The 16,734-nt window shown below is 40.4% G+C and overlaps 2 protein-coding genes across 3 annotated transcripts; one reads left to right on the top strand and one right to left on the bottom strand.

Moving 5' to 3' along the window:
* Nucleotides 1-2,850: 2,850 nt before the first annotated feature.
* On the bottom strand, nucleotides 2,851-5,538 carry ndufs6 (NADH:ubiquinone oxidoreductase subunit S6). Its single transcript, XM_014998273.2, has 4 exons — nucleotides 5,360-5,538; nucleotides 5,062-5,115; nucleotides 4,185-4,307; nucleotides 2,851-2,976 (listed from the first exon to the last, which is right to left on the bottom strand). The coding sequence occupies exons 1-4, from the start codon at nucleotides 5,501-5,503 to the stop codon at nucleotides 2,908-2,910; spliced, it is 390 nt and encodes a 129-aa protein (XP_014853759.2). The 5' UTR covers nucleotides 5,504-5,538; the 3' UTR covers nucleotides 2,851-2,907.
* A 195-nt stretch (nucleotides 5,539-5,733) lies between these two features.
* mrpl36 (mitochondrial ribosomal protein L36) lies at nucleotides 5,734-7,130 on the top strand. Of its 2 annotated transcripts, none has more exons than XM_014998286.2 (2): nucleotides 5,734-5,888; nucleotides 6,678-7,130. In XM_014998286.2, exon 2 carries the CDS (start codon nucleotides 6,689-6,691, stop codon nucleotides 7,049-7,051), a length of 363 nt encoding a protein of 120 aa, XP_014853772.1. In that variant the 5' UTR covers nucleotides 5,734-5,888; nucleotides 6,678-6,688; the 3' UTR covers nucleotides 7,052-7,130. The 2 variants fall into 2 exon arrangements, with proteins under 2 accessions (XP_014853772.1, XP_087866228.1); XM_088010102.1 differs by having other exon boundaries at nucleotides 5,771-5,891.
* Nucleotides 7,131-16,734: the final 9,604 nt, after the last annotated feature.

The raw sequence follows: 16,734 nt of genomic DNA, 5'->3' as shown, positions 1-16,734 counted from the left end.
CCCAAAAGATCAGTGGAAAGAGGTTTGTATCTACGTAACTCAGACTGGTGTCTGTTAGCTGTGTATTTTTTTCTATGCTTTGAAAAAATTCTGATGGAATGTCTTGAAACAAAATTCTGACAACTTCAAATTACTCCCCTCTGCACCTTCAGTCTGACACCTATTTCCTTTCAACACCGTCTGAGCCTCTGTTGCAAATCCAAACACGCAAACACACCCACTGGCATATATACACTCACAGTTCCAAGTCTCTTGTGTCGTGTCACACACACTTTGTTTTTTTTTTTCCGGGGCTATCAAAGCGCTGAGTGCAAACTCTGTCCTCCAAATACCGTCACGTGTCGCCAGAGGTGTCTCGCTCCCCACGGTAACCCCCTGAGCTCTTGGCACAAGAACAAGTCATTATTTTCATGGTAAAGGTCAGAGGCTCTGTCACCTGACCAAAAGCCGAGCCGAGTGGAGTCGCCTCGAGACAATGACCAAAGGTCAGCTTTCTGATTTGCCTCTCACGCAGCGAGCGTGGACTTGAGGAGGATGGGGCTGCTCCCAGATCTGCCCGTGAGCCCCCTTTCGGGTCAGGTTGGCTTCCGGACGTGGAGCCTCAGATAATTGGAGTTATGGAGCTCCATAATGAGCCTGGGGCTCTGTAATGTGACACATCTTAAAGTAGAAATATTTTAATAGGGCAATTACAGAGGAGAGGAGGATGTTTTGTGTGGAGTGAGTGATTGTTGTGCGCGGGACTTTGTATTAAGGAACTCCCTGGCATTTAACTCCATTATCTATTGCTCTGCGTTGGGGACATTTCTAATGTGATTAGTCTCATTTGAGCGTATCTTTTTCTGATGCTTCTGACCCGGCAGTGCGGGTCAAACAACAGGCAGAGCTGTATTTGCAATTACCCTCTGATATTATGCAGAGGGACAGAGGATGGCTGGATGTAGTGGTCGACCCTGCGCTGATTAAACCACTCTGAAACGGAACCCTTCAATGAATCCAGCCGCAAATTGGTTGAATGTACAATTATAACCTGGACTTACTTGACACATACGCTGTTGGAGAATACGATAATATACTGGGTGATGAGTTTACAGCGTTCCTACACATTCCTAATGCCCAAAATCCAAACTTTTCCAGCATTGAATTAGCCAAATTCCCAGCCCATTTTAAATCCGCTTTGACCAAATATAACTACAAAAAGTAGAGAGAAAATTAACGCCCATGATGGTGGAATGGAAAGGTGGAACATAGACAAATTAATCAAATGAGTGGATGGACGATGGACACACTGATGAATGACTGACTAATGGACAAATGAACGGACATATGGACAAAGAAACTGAAAGAGGGACAGTAGAAAAACCGATGGATGGATGAATGGACATAGTGGACTGAAGGACAAATGGGTGGATGAGGAATAGATATCAATAATGAATGGAAAACAGATGGAAGGATGGAAAGACTAAAGCTTGGACAGTTGATGGGAAAAGAAAGTGATAATTGATGGATGAAAAACAGATGAATGGATAGACAAATGGGCTGGTGGACAAACATATAGGTGGATGATGGACACACTGATGAATAATAGACCAAATGACAAACAGAAAAATGGGTGGATGAATGATGACCAAATACATTGGCAAAAAATAGAGAGGATGAAATAAGCCGATGAATGGATGAATATTGGAAAAATCTATAAATGGGGAGACATGGATAGACAGATAAATGTACAGACAGAACTAAGGATGACAAACAGATGAGTGGACAGAAATGGGACGGACGAATAGATGGACCAAGTCCACAGATACAAATACTCCTTAAACGTCTGAAAATACTTCAATGAATCCAGACTTTTCCAGGGTGAACAGAAAGCATGTTTAATACCAGTGAATAATTTAAAGGTGCAGCAAAACGTAGTATAAAAAACACTACTCTGTCATTCAGCTCATTTCATATGCTCAGTTTCATCTGTAAAATTTTGCTGCCGGCGATGCCTCCAACTCAGCCACCCGTCACCTCCGAACCAACCAGACGCACTGACCGCCAGACCAAGCAGTCGTCTCCCTGACACCGACCCGGCTCACATGTCTCGATTTAACAATGCACCCCACTCCCTGCCCCTTCAATCATCCACTGTGGTCTGACTGGAGATGAGGTTAACTACAGCATCAGGCGTACTTCCAGGAGCCACAAGGGCCAATTATATCAGCCTGACAACTCACGTCCCACCCAACCTGAGCCCCGTGGAGTGGAAAAATGCAGTTCCACTGGCTGCATCACCAGGGACCGAACACGCCAACGGTGTCTGGAGCCTGAGCCGAGCACGGGCCAATTTGGCATGCAGAGGTCTATGGAGAATAAGAGCTGATGAAATATATATATGATCTTCTTCAAACATGTATTGTTCCGCTCTGCTGTGTCTCAGCAGGAAGGGCCCAGAGTTTTCCAGGCAGATCGTAGAGAGGAGATGCATTATGAAGCTAAGGTCCTCTCTGCAGGCACGAGCCTAATCTTTTATAGACGAGACTAATTCAAGATTATGAAAGTCCTGCAAATGTTGTGAAAGCAACATAGATTAATATATGTTGTTCTTTTATTCCATACCCATTCTTAAAAAAAGCAACAACAACAACAACAGAAAAAGCTAGAGTTAGACGCTAAAAAGCAGTTCACTGTTTGGCTGAAGTACATATGCAGCACAGCACTGACCTCTGTTGGTCAAATGCTAGAACTGCATTAAACAGAATCGAGGAAAATTCAACATCTCTTTTTAAACATTTATAAGTATCACATTCATTTTTTTCCCTCGTTAAAGAAAAGCTTTGTTTAAAACAAACAGAAAAAAAGCTCTCCCAGTTAGACAACATAATTTATTTTATACAGAGAAGCAAATACAGGGCTGATGCTTCAGTGATGATGCTTCTGCTTGAACTGCAGTCCACAATAGCCACACGTCCCCACCTTTGTGTCCTTATCCTGAGTGGAATCAACAAGACGTCTGCATTAGTGGAAACACTTTTAGTCCATATACATTTACAGCGCCATACACAACAATCATTGCAGATTTTTCCCCAGACTCGAACACGTTACAAAACTTCAACGGATTTTACGAGAGTATCCAGTACGAGAAACTAGGACACGTTGATACTGGGAAAACACTTCGTTGCAACACGGCATTCTGAAAATTACAATAGCTGTACTGATTGTGATAATTAATCAACATTAATTACATTTTTCTTTCTTCACAATTACACAACGTCGCCATTTCGGGCATTAAAAATAAGCATCAGTGGTGGGCATTACACAGGTAGCTCCATCCATTAACGTCTGGACTAGAGCTGGGCAATAAACCGATTTTATCAGTAGCTGAAATTTTTGTTTTTGAACATTTAATTTTTAGAAAAATCAGGATTTTGTTTTTAACCAATGCACTCCTTGGGTTCCCATAGTTCAGAGTGACGTCAGCACGCTCAGTGTCCACCATTTTGATTGACAAGCAGGTTTCATAACTTATAACTATTTATTTTGACTTTGACGATGAAATATAACAGCCTAAACATTTGTTTCTCTTCTCATTACAAGAACAAAGTGATAGCATTATAAGAATACAATCATAGTAATACAAGAATAAAGTCATATGACAATAAAGTCAAAATAGTATGAGAATAAAGTCGTAATATTAGGAAGAATGAATTTCATGAGAACTCCAACAAAGAAAAAAAAAACACTAAATCAACCAACCTTTTCTCTAATTAAAACAACATTTTTCTAATAATTTTAAGACTTTCTTCTAGATAATTTATGTCTTTATTCTGATGATATCACGACTATATTCTCGTAATTCAACAAAACTCTTGTAGCACAACTCACAGAAGGGACGACTGAAATAAAAGGCATTATTTAAGTCATATCGCCCAACCCTCGTCTGGACACCGGTCACTCACAGAGTTAATGTGTGCAAAGTATAAAAATGCTTCTGTAACATTTGGATGTTAGTTTTATATGGGAAATGAATATGTGACAATATGGAGGGCTGTTACAAAGATAAAAAGTGGATCATTACTCTACTGTAATATTGGGCTGTTTGTTCCTTAGAATTCACCTTTTCTTTGGTGGAAAACACATTCCTTGTACTTATTTCACACAATTTTCATTATATTACCAATTACATATATGAATCTTACCAAATTGATGTAGACTTTGGGATGTCCAAGTGCTCCTCCACCTCCATCACAGGACACCACCCTGGCCTCCAAGTGTGTCACTGGCTCTTCTGCCACGAGGTTGATGGCAAAATTCTTATTCACCTTAACACAGCACACAAATAAATAGAAGAAAACGCTACAAATCTTCAAATAAAGCCGCCAACTATGTTTTAACTGCCCAGAAGCGACATTGGTTTGTTTTTCTCTAAAATGCAGTTTTTATTATGAGAAGTCATTAAACAAAATATAAGCATAGAAGAGATGAGATATTAGTAGCAGAGCAGAAAAGTTATATATAAAAGGTAGTTGAGAGCAAATATTTATGTAAATTTTCTATGAAGATATATAAAAAAATCTTTAAATATTTAAAGATATTTCTTTTGTGTTCTTTTGTAAACGCTTGCACATAGCAACTAAAAATTACTACAGATTTGCCTTTTAACCAGTACTTAGTTTTAAAAAAAGGCAGCAAATTAATTTAAAAAAAAATAGTCAATGACACATTTCTGGTATTCTTTATTTTGGATTTTCTGGCTATAAAAAAATCTATTAAAAACACTTCACAGCAACTATGACAAGCTATATGTATGTATATGATTCAATACAATTGTAAAACTACAAACTTTTCTGACTGGAGCTCAGCTAAGTTATTTTAATGAAAAAAATAAAAATAATAATAATCCTGTTTGGGCTCGTGTAAGTTTAAGGTCTTTTCCAACCATGTAATTGAGTTTCATATCCCTGTTTTAGAGCTAATCATCTGTATTTCAACATGTCCATCTACGTATATAGTGCATCTCATTTGGTTAATTCATCTGATAGTTTGTTGCAGGTTGTTGTATTGACTACTTCTTACCTCTTTCTGTTTTCCGACAAACCGAGCTCTTCTAGGGTCTTTTTCATCAAACACCTAAAGGAAACCACAATCCAGTCAGCTTTTACATTGATTTCATCGAAGTTATCTATATCACATGCTTGTAAATTGAGATAAAATGCAATTCTATTAGTGTTTAATGAATGTTGAGCAAAATAAGAAGCACATAACTTGTAGTAAAGGTGCTGTCCGATAATGGAGCTATAGCAACATTTGGCTAAGGCGAGCTAACAGTAGGCCTACGTTTAAGCACTAAAAGCAGGGGACATTTTGGACCTACCTGGCCGGTATGCGTGATAGGCTCGCCGGTACTTGAAACCTCCACGCTGTATCGGTGGACGGGTACAGCAGTCAACCTTAGTGGTTGAACGAGCACCTTAGCGTTCCTAGTGAAGGACAGAACTCTGCACACAGCGGCCGCCATGTTTACAAGAGTCAAGCTGCTGAGGTTGGGAAGGAGACTTTTAAATATTTTTCCCGGGGTACTGCCTGTCAGGTAGAAGTGCAAGCTGGAGGCTACAAATACATTTAACTTAAATTCGTACATTTAAAACACTACATTGGTAAAACAAGAAATAGAAACTAACCAAGTCTTATTTTAGAGCATCATAAACGTACCGTTTTTTTTAAAGCCACGCAGTTAAACAACCTTAAAGACCAAACTGGGGGAAACAATAGTCACTAACACTTAACCCGGAAGCGTTTCATTGATATACAAACGCATGAGTAGCATTGTGGTCTTGTTTCGACGTTTCGAAGGCAAATATCGGTGGTATAACATATGCTTTGAATCTACTCAGAATTCTCAGGTGGTGTGTTTTACTGTTTGACTTCATAAATGAATAGCGTTATGTACGAGATTTTCATGTTTAATACTTTTTATGTTAGACTCTAGCACTAGCAGGTCAAACTCTGAGCCGTCTGGTTTATATCGTGTAGCTGTTTATAGACATTTTACAAATACTTAACATATAGTTATACTAAGTGGAATTAATTTATGTATGGTTGTGTTTTATAAACTGTTTTATATTTAACCCTTTAATGCTGTGTTGAATAGTTTCTTCCACCCCTTGTTTTTCCCCGTTTTGTCATTGGGAACACTGACTAACGTTTCTGTGTTTATTGAATTTAATGGCATTGACAAACACAAAGTAGCGCATAATTATCATGTGGAAGGAAAAGAACCTCAGCATCCCATGGATTAATGCTGCCTTCACCGTGTTCTACCATGAGTTTGACATGTACACGATATTGTTGCTGTTTGCAATGCAGTTTGTTATCTAACGGAACATACATGCTATTCTGAAATGAAATTAGTTACTGAAGGCTGTCAGAATAAATTGGGTTGAATCCAATGAATGCATGCCATGCTTCACAGTCTTCTTTTTCTTTTTTTTAAACTGTATATTTTATGCTACCTCTTCACAATTTCACTTTGTATTGGTCTGTTGCACAAAAGTCCTTTAAACTATATTGAATTAGACAAAACGTTGAAAAATTCAAGGTGTAAAATGTCCGTATTTTTCAGATAAACTGTACTCGCCTAAACTGCTTGTAACTTATTTAACCTCTAATATTTCTCATGAATCTCTCTGCAGCCTTTGTCACCATGGGTCCCCTCTTGCTGAAGCACCTGGCTGCCTCGCTGAGTCGACAGGTTCTCCAGATGAGCCGTTTCAATCCCACCGTTTCCACGACAGCGGCGAGTGCGTACAGGTGTCTGTGGACGGTCGCGGCCGCCCCGCGCTCGATGCTCCTGCTGGCGGCCAGAGTCACGCCTCTTCCGTCGTCGGTCCTCCAGGTCCAGGGCGGGCCGTTTCTGCTGCGTCTTCCCGGCGTCCATCCCTCGGCGGGGATGAAGACCAAGTCGGCCCTGAAAAAACGCTGCAAAGACTGTTTCTTTGTCCGAAGGAGGGGACACCTGTTTGTGTTCTGCAAGACGAACCCGAGACACAAGCAGAGGCAGGGCTGAACTGTTGAGAGAGTGCCTGGAAATGTACAAAGAATTTACCGAATCACTGCAGTCATAATAAATTGTCGTGACATTGTCATTGGGATTTATGTGACGTCTTTTTGTAAACATGAGTAACCCTTGCGGAAGAAAACAAACTAAATACTCATTAAATAGAAAATAGGAAGGTTTTCTGTAAGGAACTTATTTTTCAATTTATGTTTCAGACTTGGAAGTCTTGAAATTCGCTTTGAGAAACTATTTGCCCTTTCAGACATTTCTTCCATTTAGTTCCCCTCTCCCCCATACTTCAGTGTTTCACTTCTGAACATTTTCATGGCTTCATAAAGCACTTTTTAAAGTTTTTTTTTTTTCATTCACGAGGAGGGAGAGACGCGCCAGCATGACTGACAGCACTAATACCCGCCTCCCGGCTGATTGGTTGTTTCCAGTTAGCATTGAGAAAAGGTTGCTCCAATTATTCACAGATTATCTGTCTCGTATGCTGTCAGAACATAGTGACAGTTTCAACAAATATATATATTAAAAAATTATATAAAAGTTAAATGTTGCAGCTTTAATATACTTAAAGCTTAAAGAAGAAATGCGTAAGGGACAAGTTTTTTTTACAATGGTTTATGTCACTGTTAATCCACAAGGGGGTGCCAAAGTCGCTTACATAGCAACCTAGGACGAAAGTGAAGGGGGCGCAAAAAAAAACCATAAAGACGGTCTTTCTTTTACTCTCTTTCCTCTTGAATTTATTTTCTTTTGTTATAGTAATGTAATAAATCATTTCTTTTTTCTGAAATATCGTAGCTACACCCAGTGGCGCAACTGCACATTATTCAGGTGTATGCGAAAACATAAATCGGCGACCCCCCCCCCCCCCAAAAAAAAAAGGAAGGAATGTCAGCGTAGAAAACATACGCTCCCCCCGGCCCCCCAGGCGAGGATACGTTAAGGGTGAAACTGGCGCTAGATTGACCTCATTATGTGCGTGAGGTGAAGGAGCGTAAGGCGCGCTGAAGTGTATGGGAAAACATAATCGGCACCCTCCAGACGGGGTTTTGGCGCCCCCTACGGTGCTGCGCCCCTATGCGTTGCATGCGCTGCATACCCACTTTTTGCGCCACTGGGTGCGAGGACCAACTGTCAAAAGGAAACGTTCCCGAAAACAGAAGAAGGGGAAACGGGTGGGCGTGTTGACCCAGCTGATGCCTAGGAAGCCACCAATTCCGACTCTCTTTCTGGCCAATGTCCGCTCACTGGGTAAGAAAGTGGATTTGTTAGATCTGAGGTTAAGAGTTTCTGCAGAGATGAAGAACTGTGCCATTCTTTGCCTAACGGACACCTGGCTTAACAGCAACATGCCAGACTTTAGCCTTCCAGATCAACGGTCTTCAGTTATTCCAAGCAGACTGCGACTAACGGTCAGGAGAAACACGGGGAGGAGGACAATGTATGTAAGTGAATGAAGGTTAGTGTACGACCTGTGGCCTGGTTAAAAGCTGTCAGCCATACTATCTGCCTCGGGAGTTTGTTCGTCACCATTGTTTACATTCCGCCGGGTGAAGCATCGAAGGAGCTCTATGACACCATTAGCTCACTGCAGATGAAGCACCCAAAGGCATTTTACATGGTTGCAGGGGACTTTAACCATGTGAAACTGACGGACACTCTGCTCAGTTTTTACCAGCATGACATCCTTATTACACTCTGGATTGTGTGTACACTAACATTCACGGTGCGTACGGAGCTTTTCCTCGCCCCCATCTTGGCCTCTCCAACCACATCTCCATCTTGCTGGTGCCAGCATATCGTCCGCTGATGACACAGATTAGGCCAAGGAAGAAGACAGTCACTGTGTGGCCCAGGGATGCAGCCTGTGCGCTCCAGGACTGTTTTCAGTCCACAGATTGGCAGGTCTTCAGAGACCTCTGTTCTTGGCTTCATCTCCAAGTGTGCTGATGATATCACCACCACTAAGACAGTAAACTGTTACCTGAACCAGAAACCTGGCTGAATGTTGAAGTGAAAGCTCTGTTGAAAGCTAGGGACGCTGGGTTCAGGACAGGTGAGGCATCAGCACTCCGAGAAGCGACCTTGGAGAGAATATACTGAAAGAGAGAATATACCAACCTAGGGTTAGAGTTAGCCTAAGCCTAACCCCTCACTGCCAGATGCACTTAACAAGTCCTACTCCCGCTTTGAGCATCTTAAAACCCCCCTCAGCACCAGACTAATACCACCTCCTGGTGACATGCCTCTCTGTGTGACCACAGCAGATGTGAGGAAATCCTTCCAGGAAATCAACCCCTGTAAGGCTGCAGGCTCCATCAAGGGAGGGTTCTGAGGGACTGTGTACATCAACTGTCTGAGAGATCTTCAACACCTCAATGTTACTGTCACCTGTCCTCTGCCACTTAAAGACCACCACTATTGTCCCTGTCCCCAAGCGCTCCACAGTGATGGGCCTGAATGACTGCCGACCGATAGCCCTAACATCAGTAGTTCCCACTAATATTTAAATATGCTGATCCATGGATCAATTCAATTTAAAAATACTTAAAAAAATAAATTTCCTTGTAAATGTAGCTATGATAGCTGTTTGAATTAGGTTTCTAGTAAAAAAGCGTGAAAATCTGTTCAGTCTTTAGCGAGTTATAATTAATTAAATGCGCTGTCACTTCATTGTGCCCCAAACGTACAACATTGAGTGGAGCTGGCGACCACTGCAAGATGGCGGCCCTACGTGTTTTTGCTACTTTTTTGTGAGTGGGAAATGTTTGTTTTTGGTGTTGATTCCCCAGATCGATAATCTCTGCTTTATCTGCTCATTGAGCTGTTGTCTGACCGTTTCCATGGCAACGGGTCCGCGTGTAGGGTAATGTCGACACACACACAGAGCGAGAAAAAGCAGAACAGAAGTGGTTTTATTGGGACCTCCCATTAGCATTACATAGGGAAGAGCAGTGACTGTGTTCTGCCCCAGGCTGGAAGTTGGAAATGTCTTAATTAGTTTTAAAAAGTTCTATAGTATTAATTTCTCTGTATTTTATTTTGAAGGAGAATTTTGAGATAGCAGTGGATTGTGGGTAATAGAAAGCCTGCCTGTTAATGTATAAACTTCACCTCCTGTGTTGTCAATCTTTTCTTACACCTCCGAAAACAATGGCTGTAAGTTCAATCTGTGTTCTGTTTGGTGTTATATATTTTGTTAGTTTATTTTGTGATTGTTTTCCCAAATGTGTTTATTCTACAAAAGCCATATCCTGATAGTATTTATTTACATAGCAACGGTTGCTACGTGACTGTTTCTTAACTGCAGCTAAGGTTAATTCTATTCTGACACTAGACGTTTATTCTATGTATTTAGAGCTGATGCATATTTTATTTTTCTGTTTCTTATAGTTTCACTCAATCTTTCATTGAGCTTTTCCACACCACTGGTCAAAATTGTGTCAAGAAAATGTAATAAAGGAGCAAGACGCTCAGCTTCCTGGCTCATGAAATTGAGTTTGGGTTGCTGTTGATCTACGTTAACATACACAGAGTATTTAACACGTTGTGGCGGATACAATATATATATATATATATATATATATATGTATATATATATATATGTATATATATATATATATATATATATATATATATATATATATATATATATATATATATATATATATATATATATATATATATATTGTGCCGGATACAATGTATATATTTCACACCAGAATGTATGTTTTTATTGTGAAGGGGAGAAGGTGAGGTGTGAAGAGACCAACGGTTGTTATTCATTTGATTTTTGGTTTTGTTGGAAGACATTGAGAATTAAACAAGACTCAAATCACTATTTCGTCTTTTTCTACTGACTTCCACATTGGTGACCCCGAACATCTGCAAACATCTGGACATGTTTTTTAACGAGAACTCACGAGATGCTGCCGCCGCTTCTCCGCCAGCTGTGGTTTTGAACCCAGTTTCTTGCCAGGCAGCCGTTGCTCCAACCGCCGCTTCTGTTTTTGCTGCCGTTATCAAGCTTCCAGAGTTCTGGCAGCACGACCCAGAACCATGGTTCCAGCATGTGGAAGCCCAGTTCCATCTCCAGGGGATAACCACAGATGAGACCAAGTACTTCCATGTAGTTGCTGCGTTGGATTCCGTTTCTGATGGGTCTGCTGAAGAACCCACCAACCGCTAACAAATACGGTGCTCTCAAGGAGAATCTGCAGCGGGCTGATCGCTTGCTCTCTCTGAATGGCTTGGGGGATCGCAAATCCTCCGAGCTGATGGAGAACATGCTGGCATTACTTGGCTCGAGCGTTTATCTCCTCCTGGGTGTCCCGGTTTGGTGTGCCATTGGACTTGACCCCTGACAGAGGTCCCCAGTTCATTTCGGAGTTGTGGACCGCAGTGGCAGAGAGCCTTGAGGTTAAACTCCACCGTACTGCTGTCTACCATCCGCAGGCCAATGGTCTTTGTGAGAGGTTCCACCGCACAATGAAGGCTGCATTGCGGGCCTCATTGGTGGATAATAGTTGGATAGATCGCATGCCTTGGGTTTTGTTGGGCCTGCGTTCGGCCCCAAAAGAGGACCTATGGTTTTCTTCAGCTGAGTTGGTCCTGGGCCAGCCCTTACGGCTACCAGGGGAATTTCTTCCGGGTCTGTCGTGTTCGATTGATTCCCAGGGGAATAGAACGGTTCTAAATAGGAAAGCTAGATCTTTTGCCCCGTTAGCAGCACATCACTGCCTTCCACAGGTGTTTGTGTCAAAGGACCTAATGTCTGCTCAGTATGTATTTATCCGCCATGACTCACACCGCTCACCACTTCAGCCTCTTTACGATGGTCCATTCCATGTTTTGGAGAGGGGACCTAAAGATTTTTTGGTGGAGTTGGGGGGTAATCAGGAGAGTATTTCTGTGAACCGTTTGAAGCCAGCTCACATGTTACCAGGGGACCCAGTTGAGTTGGCTGAGCCACCTCGCCGTGGTCGTCCCCCAGTTTCTTTACCCACTCTTCCGGGTCCTTCCCTTACAGCTGGTTTGTCCCCCTCAGGTGGACAGCTTAGTAGCAGTCGATCTGGAGAGTCTTTTTCACTTTCAACCCCTGTTCCTGTGAAGAGAAGCCATGGTGGCTGACTTATTAAGCTCCCTAACCGTTACCGTTAGGTAGTTCAATTGTTTTGTTTGTCACTGCTGTTTAGTTTTTCCGTTGTGTGTCTGTTTTCTTTATATATTTGTGATGTTGTTTCGCATGTTATGGTTTTTTGTGTTTGTGACATTCTGTGTGTTCAGGGGGGGCCTGTGTGGCAGATACAATATATATATTGTGCCGGATACAATGTATATATTTCACACCAGAATGTATGCTTTTATTGTGAAGGGGAGAAGGTGAGGTGTGAAGAGACCAACGGTTGTTATTCATTCGATTTTTGGTTTTGTTGGAAGACATTGAGAATTAAACAAGACTCAAATCACTATTTCGTCTTTTTCTGCTGACTTCCACAACTTAGTGATAACAGTCCAGACTGCCTTCACTGCCTTCCATGTAATGCATGGCAGGCACCTATTGTTCTACACCCAATAGAATGTCTCTATTTATTTCAGTAATAATTCCTGATTTTTTTTTACATTCTTTTTATGTCTGATGTTGTTGACAAAAATTAGGGGCAAATTTCAATGGAGTTGGAAAATATATAAAATGATTTTTAATTCAATTTATTGATACTTTTATAATTATGTATATGAATACTTATACTTAATAGTCATAATATATTATCTTAGTATTCCTTTAATTGTTTTAAACTATTATAATGTATTGCGTTCTGCTCCAGGACAAGGGATTTTACAAACACCATCCACCTACTACAATGTTTAAAATCAAAAAATATTCAGCAAACACCAGAAAAATATACATTGTTGTGCTCACATGACCCAGGTTAGTTTAGTCAGATATTTGAAAATATTATATTTTATTCAAATTTTGTGCTTTATCCATAGGACCTGTTTTGTCCCTATTCTCAAGAATCACTGATTTATTAATCTTTCGTATTGCTGCATGCCCGCCCATAAAAAAGGTATCAAAACGTGTGGCTTGATCTCGGCATCTGGGCTATTATTTTTCTTGGGGGTTTTGAGTAAAAATGGCGACATAAAATGTTAAAAACGAGCGAAATTTCCAACTGCCGATCCTTACAGTGTAACTGACACCAACTGACACTTTTTTAGAGTGAGAAAATTAGTGGATTTTTGACCCCCAGAACAATTTTGAAATAACCTTCATGCCTAGAAAAAGGGTTAACGGTTTTCTGTCAAGGTGCTTCAGAGCGAAATCATGTGACAGGGTAACCACAGGCTCCCAGCCATTCATTTTAAGACTTTTCTGAAAAATTCCAGAGCTCAGCGCACACCATCTTTCTCTCATTGCTGCTATTACTGTGAATGAGCTACAGATATGAATCGCAGTACTATCGGAGACGACAAATAGCCCTCTCATACGCTTCAAACGATTTTTGGATCGGCCTTACAGATCGTGAATGGGAAGCAATTGTTCAGACTGCTTTTTTCATCAAAACTGACTTGGTGTCTCATAAAGATAGAAATCTTTCTCCACCTTCCTGTCTCACACATGACAGTTAGCAGAGGACTAATCACTATAGCAACAGAACACAGATAAACGCACAGCTGCTGCTTAGGACTACAAACATGCTATAACTGTAGTTCTATCTATGGCCAAGACTCAGTTAAAAGAGAGACCTGAGCAGCATGTCAGAACCATAGACATAATATAAGAGTAGACCTCGCATTGGCTGCTCCGGCGCAGGAAATACGGCGGCCATCTTGGAAGGGTTGTCCCTCCTACTTTGCTCAACCAAAGCAGCAGAAGATCCCTCAGCACTGAGGGACATTGTTGTTCGGATCGATGGACTATTGATGTGACGGCTCGACAGACAACATTTCACTAGTAAGATGGAGATATTATTATGTATATATTGTGATTAGAATATTACTTTACTGTATTTATGTCCACTGGTGAGATACCAGCTAATATTAGCTAGACTGTTTGGTGTAATACTGGGTTTCAGCCCTGCTATGAAGGCAAACTGAGATTCCGTAAATCTAAAAAATGTATTATTCTCCAACATTGGCTTAGATTATCTGACACAAGAGCCTACATTAGAAATGTGACAGTGTAACAGATATTATAAAACTTAAAATGGAGATATTTTTAAAGAGAGACGGATTCACTGCAGCACGGATGAATCTCGCATCGGATTTTGGACTCAATCTCAGCTGCTGAATCACTCTGAAGCTAGAACTCGTCGGCTGGAAAACAGCCGACAGAAAATATATATTAGGCTTTACATGTTTATGTTTATACATATAAACATGTATCTAATATGTATTATTCGGTATTAATCATTATTAATCTGTGTCATTATTAATTATTTATTTGTGTTTGTATATTTATATAAATATGTATTGATATTACTAAATAATTTATTAAATAAATTGGAACAAGCTAATATAATTGCACTGCAGGTGGTGCAAGGTGCTCAGTAGAGGGCACAATAGCGTCAGCCATCCATCCATTTTCTTAGTGGGGTCGCTGGTGCCTATCTCCAGCTAACGTTCCAGGATACACCCTGGACAGGTCACCAGTCTGTCGCAGGGCAACACAGAGACACACAGGACAAACAACCATGCACACACACTCACAGCTAGGGAGAATTTAGACAGACCAATTAACCTGACAGTCATGTTTTTGGACTGTGGGAGGAAACTGGAGTACCCGGAGAAAACCCATGCATGCACAGGGAGAACATGCAAACTCCATGCAGAAAGACCGTGGCCGGGAATCAAACCCAGAACCTTCTTGCTGCAAGGCAACAGCTCTACCAACTGCGCCACTGTGCAGCCCTATCTACTTTTTCATTACCTACAATTCCTTTATGTGCTGGAACCCATGTGAATTGAATACTTATATTTTGTTGCTTTATACCATGTATCAAATAACTAGCTTCATCTAAAAGATCTTGACAGCTTTCAGATTTTCCACTAATAATACTACTTAGGAAAGACATTGAATCTGAACAGATAACTACCTTTATGGGCTTTACAACCACCACCCATTGCAATGCCAAAATAATTGCCAACATTTCTGCTGAAAAAATTGATAAATTATCTGTTCTTCTTTTTATAAAAACTTTTTGTTTAGGAATATTTTACCATTTTCCTCTTTAGATGCATCTATATTTGTGTCATACTTTCATACATTATTTCTAAATACTGCTGAATAATTTGATACAAACCTCCACAAGACTGTTGTATTTTTTTGGTTTCTAAATTTACTATTGGTATTTCAAATATCCATGGAGCAATTTTAGATTTACTTACAGTTTTACAGCATACTATATTATTTATCCCCAAATGATTTGCATAAATATTTCCATCCCATCCAAAACTCCTTATGTTATTACCATACTCCCAACATTCTCTAAATACCTGTTTACTAGGGTGACTTTCCTCACACCCTTGTAAATTTAACCAATAATTTGCTGACATTTTCATCCGCCTTAAGTCCAGTGGCATTTCTCCAGTAATCACCTGAAGAGCAGGAATAGGAGACGTTCTAAAAGCCCCACAACATATTCTGAGCGTTTTAGCTTGTATTCTATCTAAATCCACTAACAATGAATTTGCAGCTGACTTGTAAACAATACATCCATAGTCCAACACAGGGCGAATTAAAACATCATACATTCTCTTTAAAGATGTACTTGACACCCCCCAATCATTCCCTGACAAACATCTCAATATATTAATACCTTTTTTACATTTATCAATAATCTTCTGTATATGCATCTTAAATGAAAGTTTTTCATCAAACCTTACCTTATAATATTTATTTGTTTTAAATTTCGCCCATATAACCTAAGATCTACTGTAGGATTAACCCTTTCCTTTGAAAAACATATTACTTGTGTCTTCTCAACAGACAAATGAAACCCCCATTCATGTGACCATAATTCAACCTTATTAATTGCTGATTGCATTCTATTTTTTTAAAATACTAATATTGCCTCCTCTCTCCCATAATGCCCCATCATCTGCATAATAATGCTTTACTAATTCTGAAATCTAAATTATCAAAAATATCATTAATCATTATATTAAAAAGCAATGGACTACATACACTACCTTGTGGAATTCCATTTTGTATAGCATAAACATTTGAACAATTTACCCCAACTTCTATTGTTCTATTCTTTAAAAAACCCTTAATCCAATTAAACATTTTCCCTTTTTTTCCCATTTTATCCATCTTAATTAAAATGCTTCCATGGTTTGGAAGGAGGCCTTACAAAGCATGGAAGGAGGCCTTCCTTCAAGGAGGCCTTGAAGGAAGGCCTCCTTCCAAAGCATGGAAGGAGGCCTTAAACATAATAACATAATTCATAAACATAATTCATTCAATCATCACAATGACCTGAGTTCGATGGTGTGAAGTTCTCATAGCACCGCAGTCCTGCGGGCCTCAAACTCTCCTGCCAACATCTTTCAAGTGATTAGCTCTTCCACCATCAGTCCCCAAGTGTCAAGCTCCGCTGACACCGCAGTCCTGCTGTCCTCAAGCTTTTCTGCCACCGACAATCAAGCATGAAGCTTGGAGACCTCATGACACTTTTTAT

This window comes from Poecilia mexicana, unplaced genomic scaffold, assembly GCF_051168715.1.
Source record: "Poecilia mexicana isolate PSO_F unplaced genomic scaffold, ASM5116871v1 scaffold_11, whole genome shotgun sequence".
Lineage (NCBI taxonomy): Eukaryota > Metazoa > Chordata > Actinopteri > Cyprinodontiformes > Poeciliidae > Poecilia > Poecilia mexicana.
Note: the sequence above shows the minus strand (reverse complement) of the source record. Positions and strands in the feature narration are given on the sequence as shown.

Coding starts and splice junctions, on each gene's coding strand:
- ndufs6 (XM_014998273.2), bottom strand. CDS start 5,503: ATGGCGGCCGCTGTGTGCAGAGTTCTGTCCTTCACTAGGAACGCTAAG. Junction 5,116..5,359: donor CTATCACGCATACCGGCCAG/GTAGGTCCAAAA, acceptor GGTTTCCTTTAG/GTGTTTGATGAAAAAGACCC. Junction 2,977..4,184: donor CCAAAGTCTACATCAATTTG/GTAAGATTCATA, acceptor GATTCCACTCAG/GATAAGGACACAAAGGTGGG.
- mrpl36 (XM_014998286.2), top strand. CDS start 6,689: ATGGGTCCCCTCTTGCTGAAGCACCTGGCTGCCTCGCTGAGTCGACAG.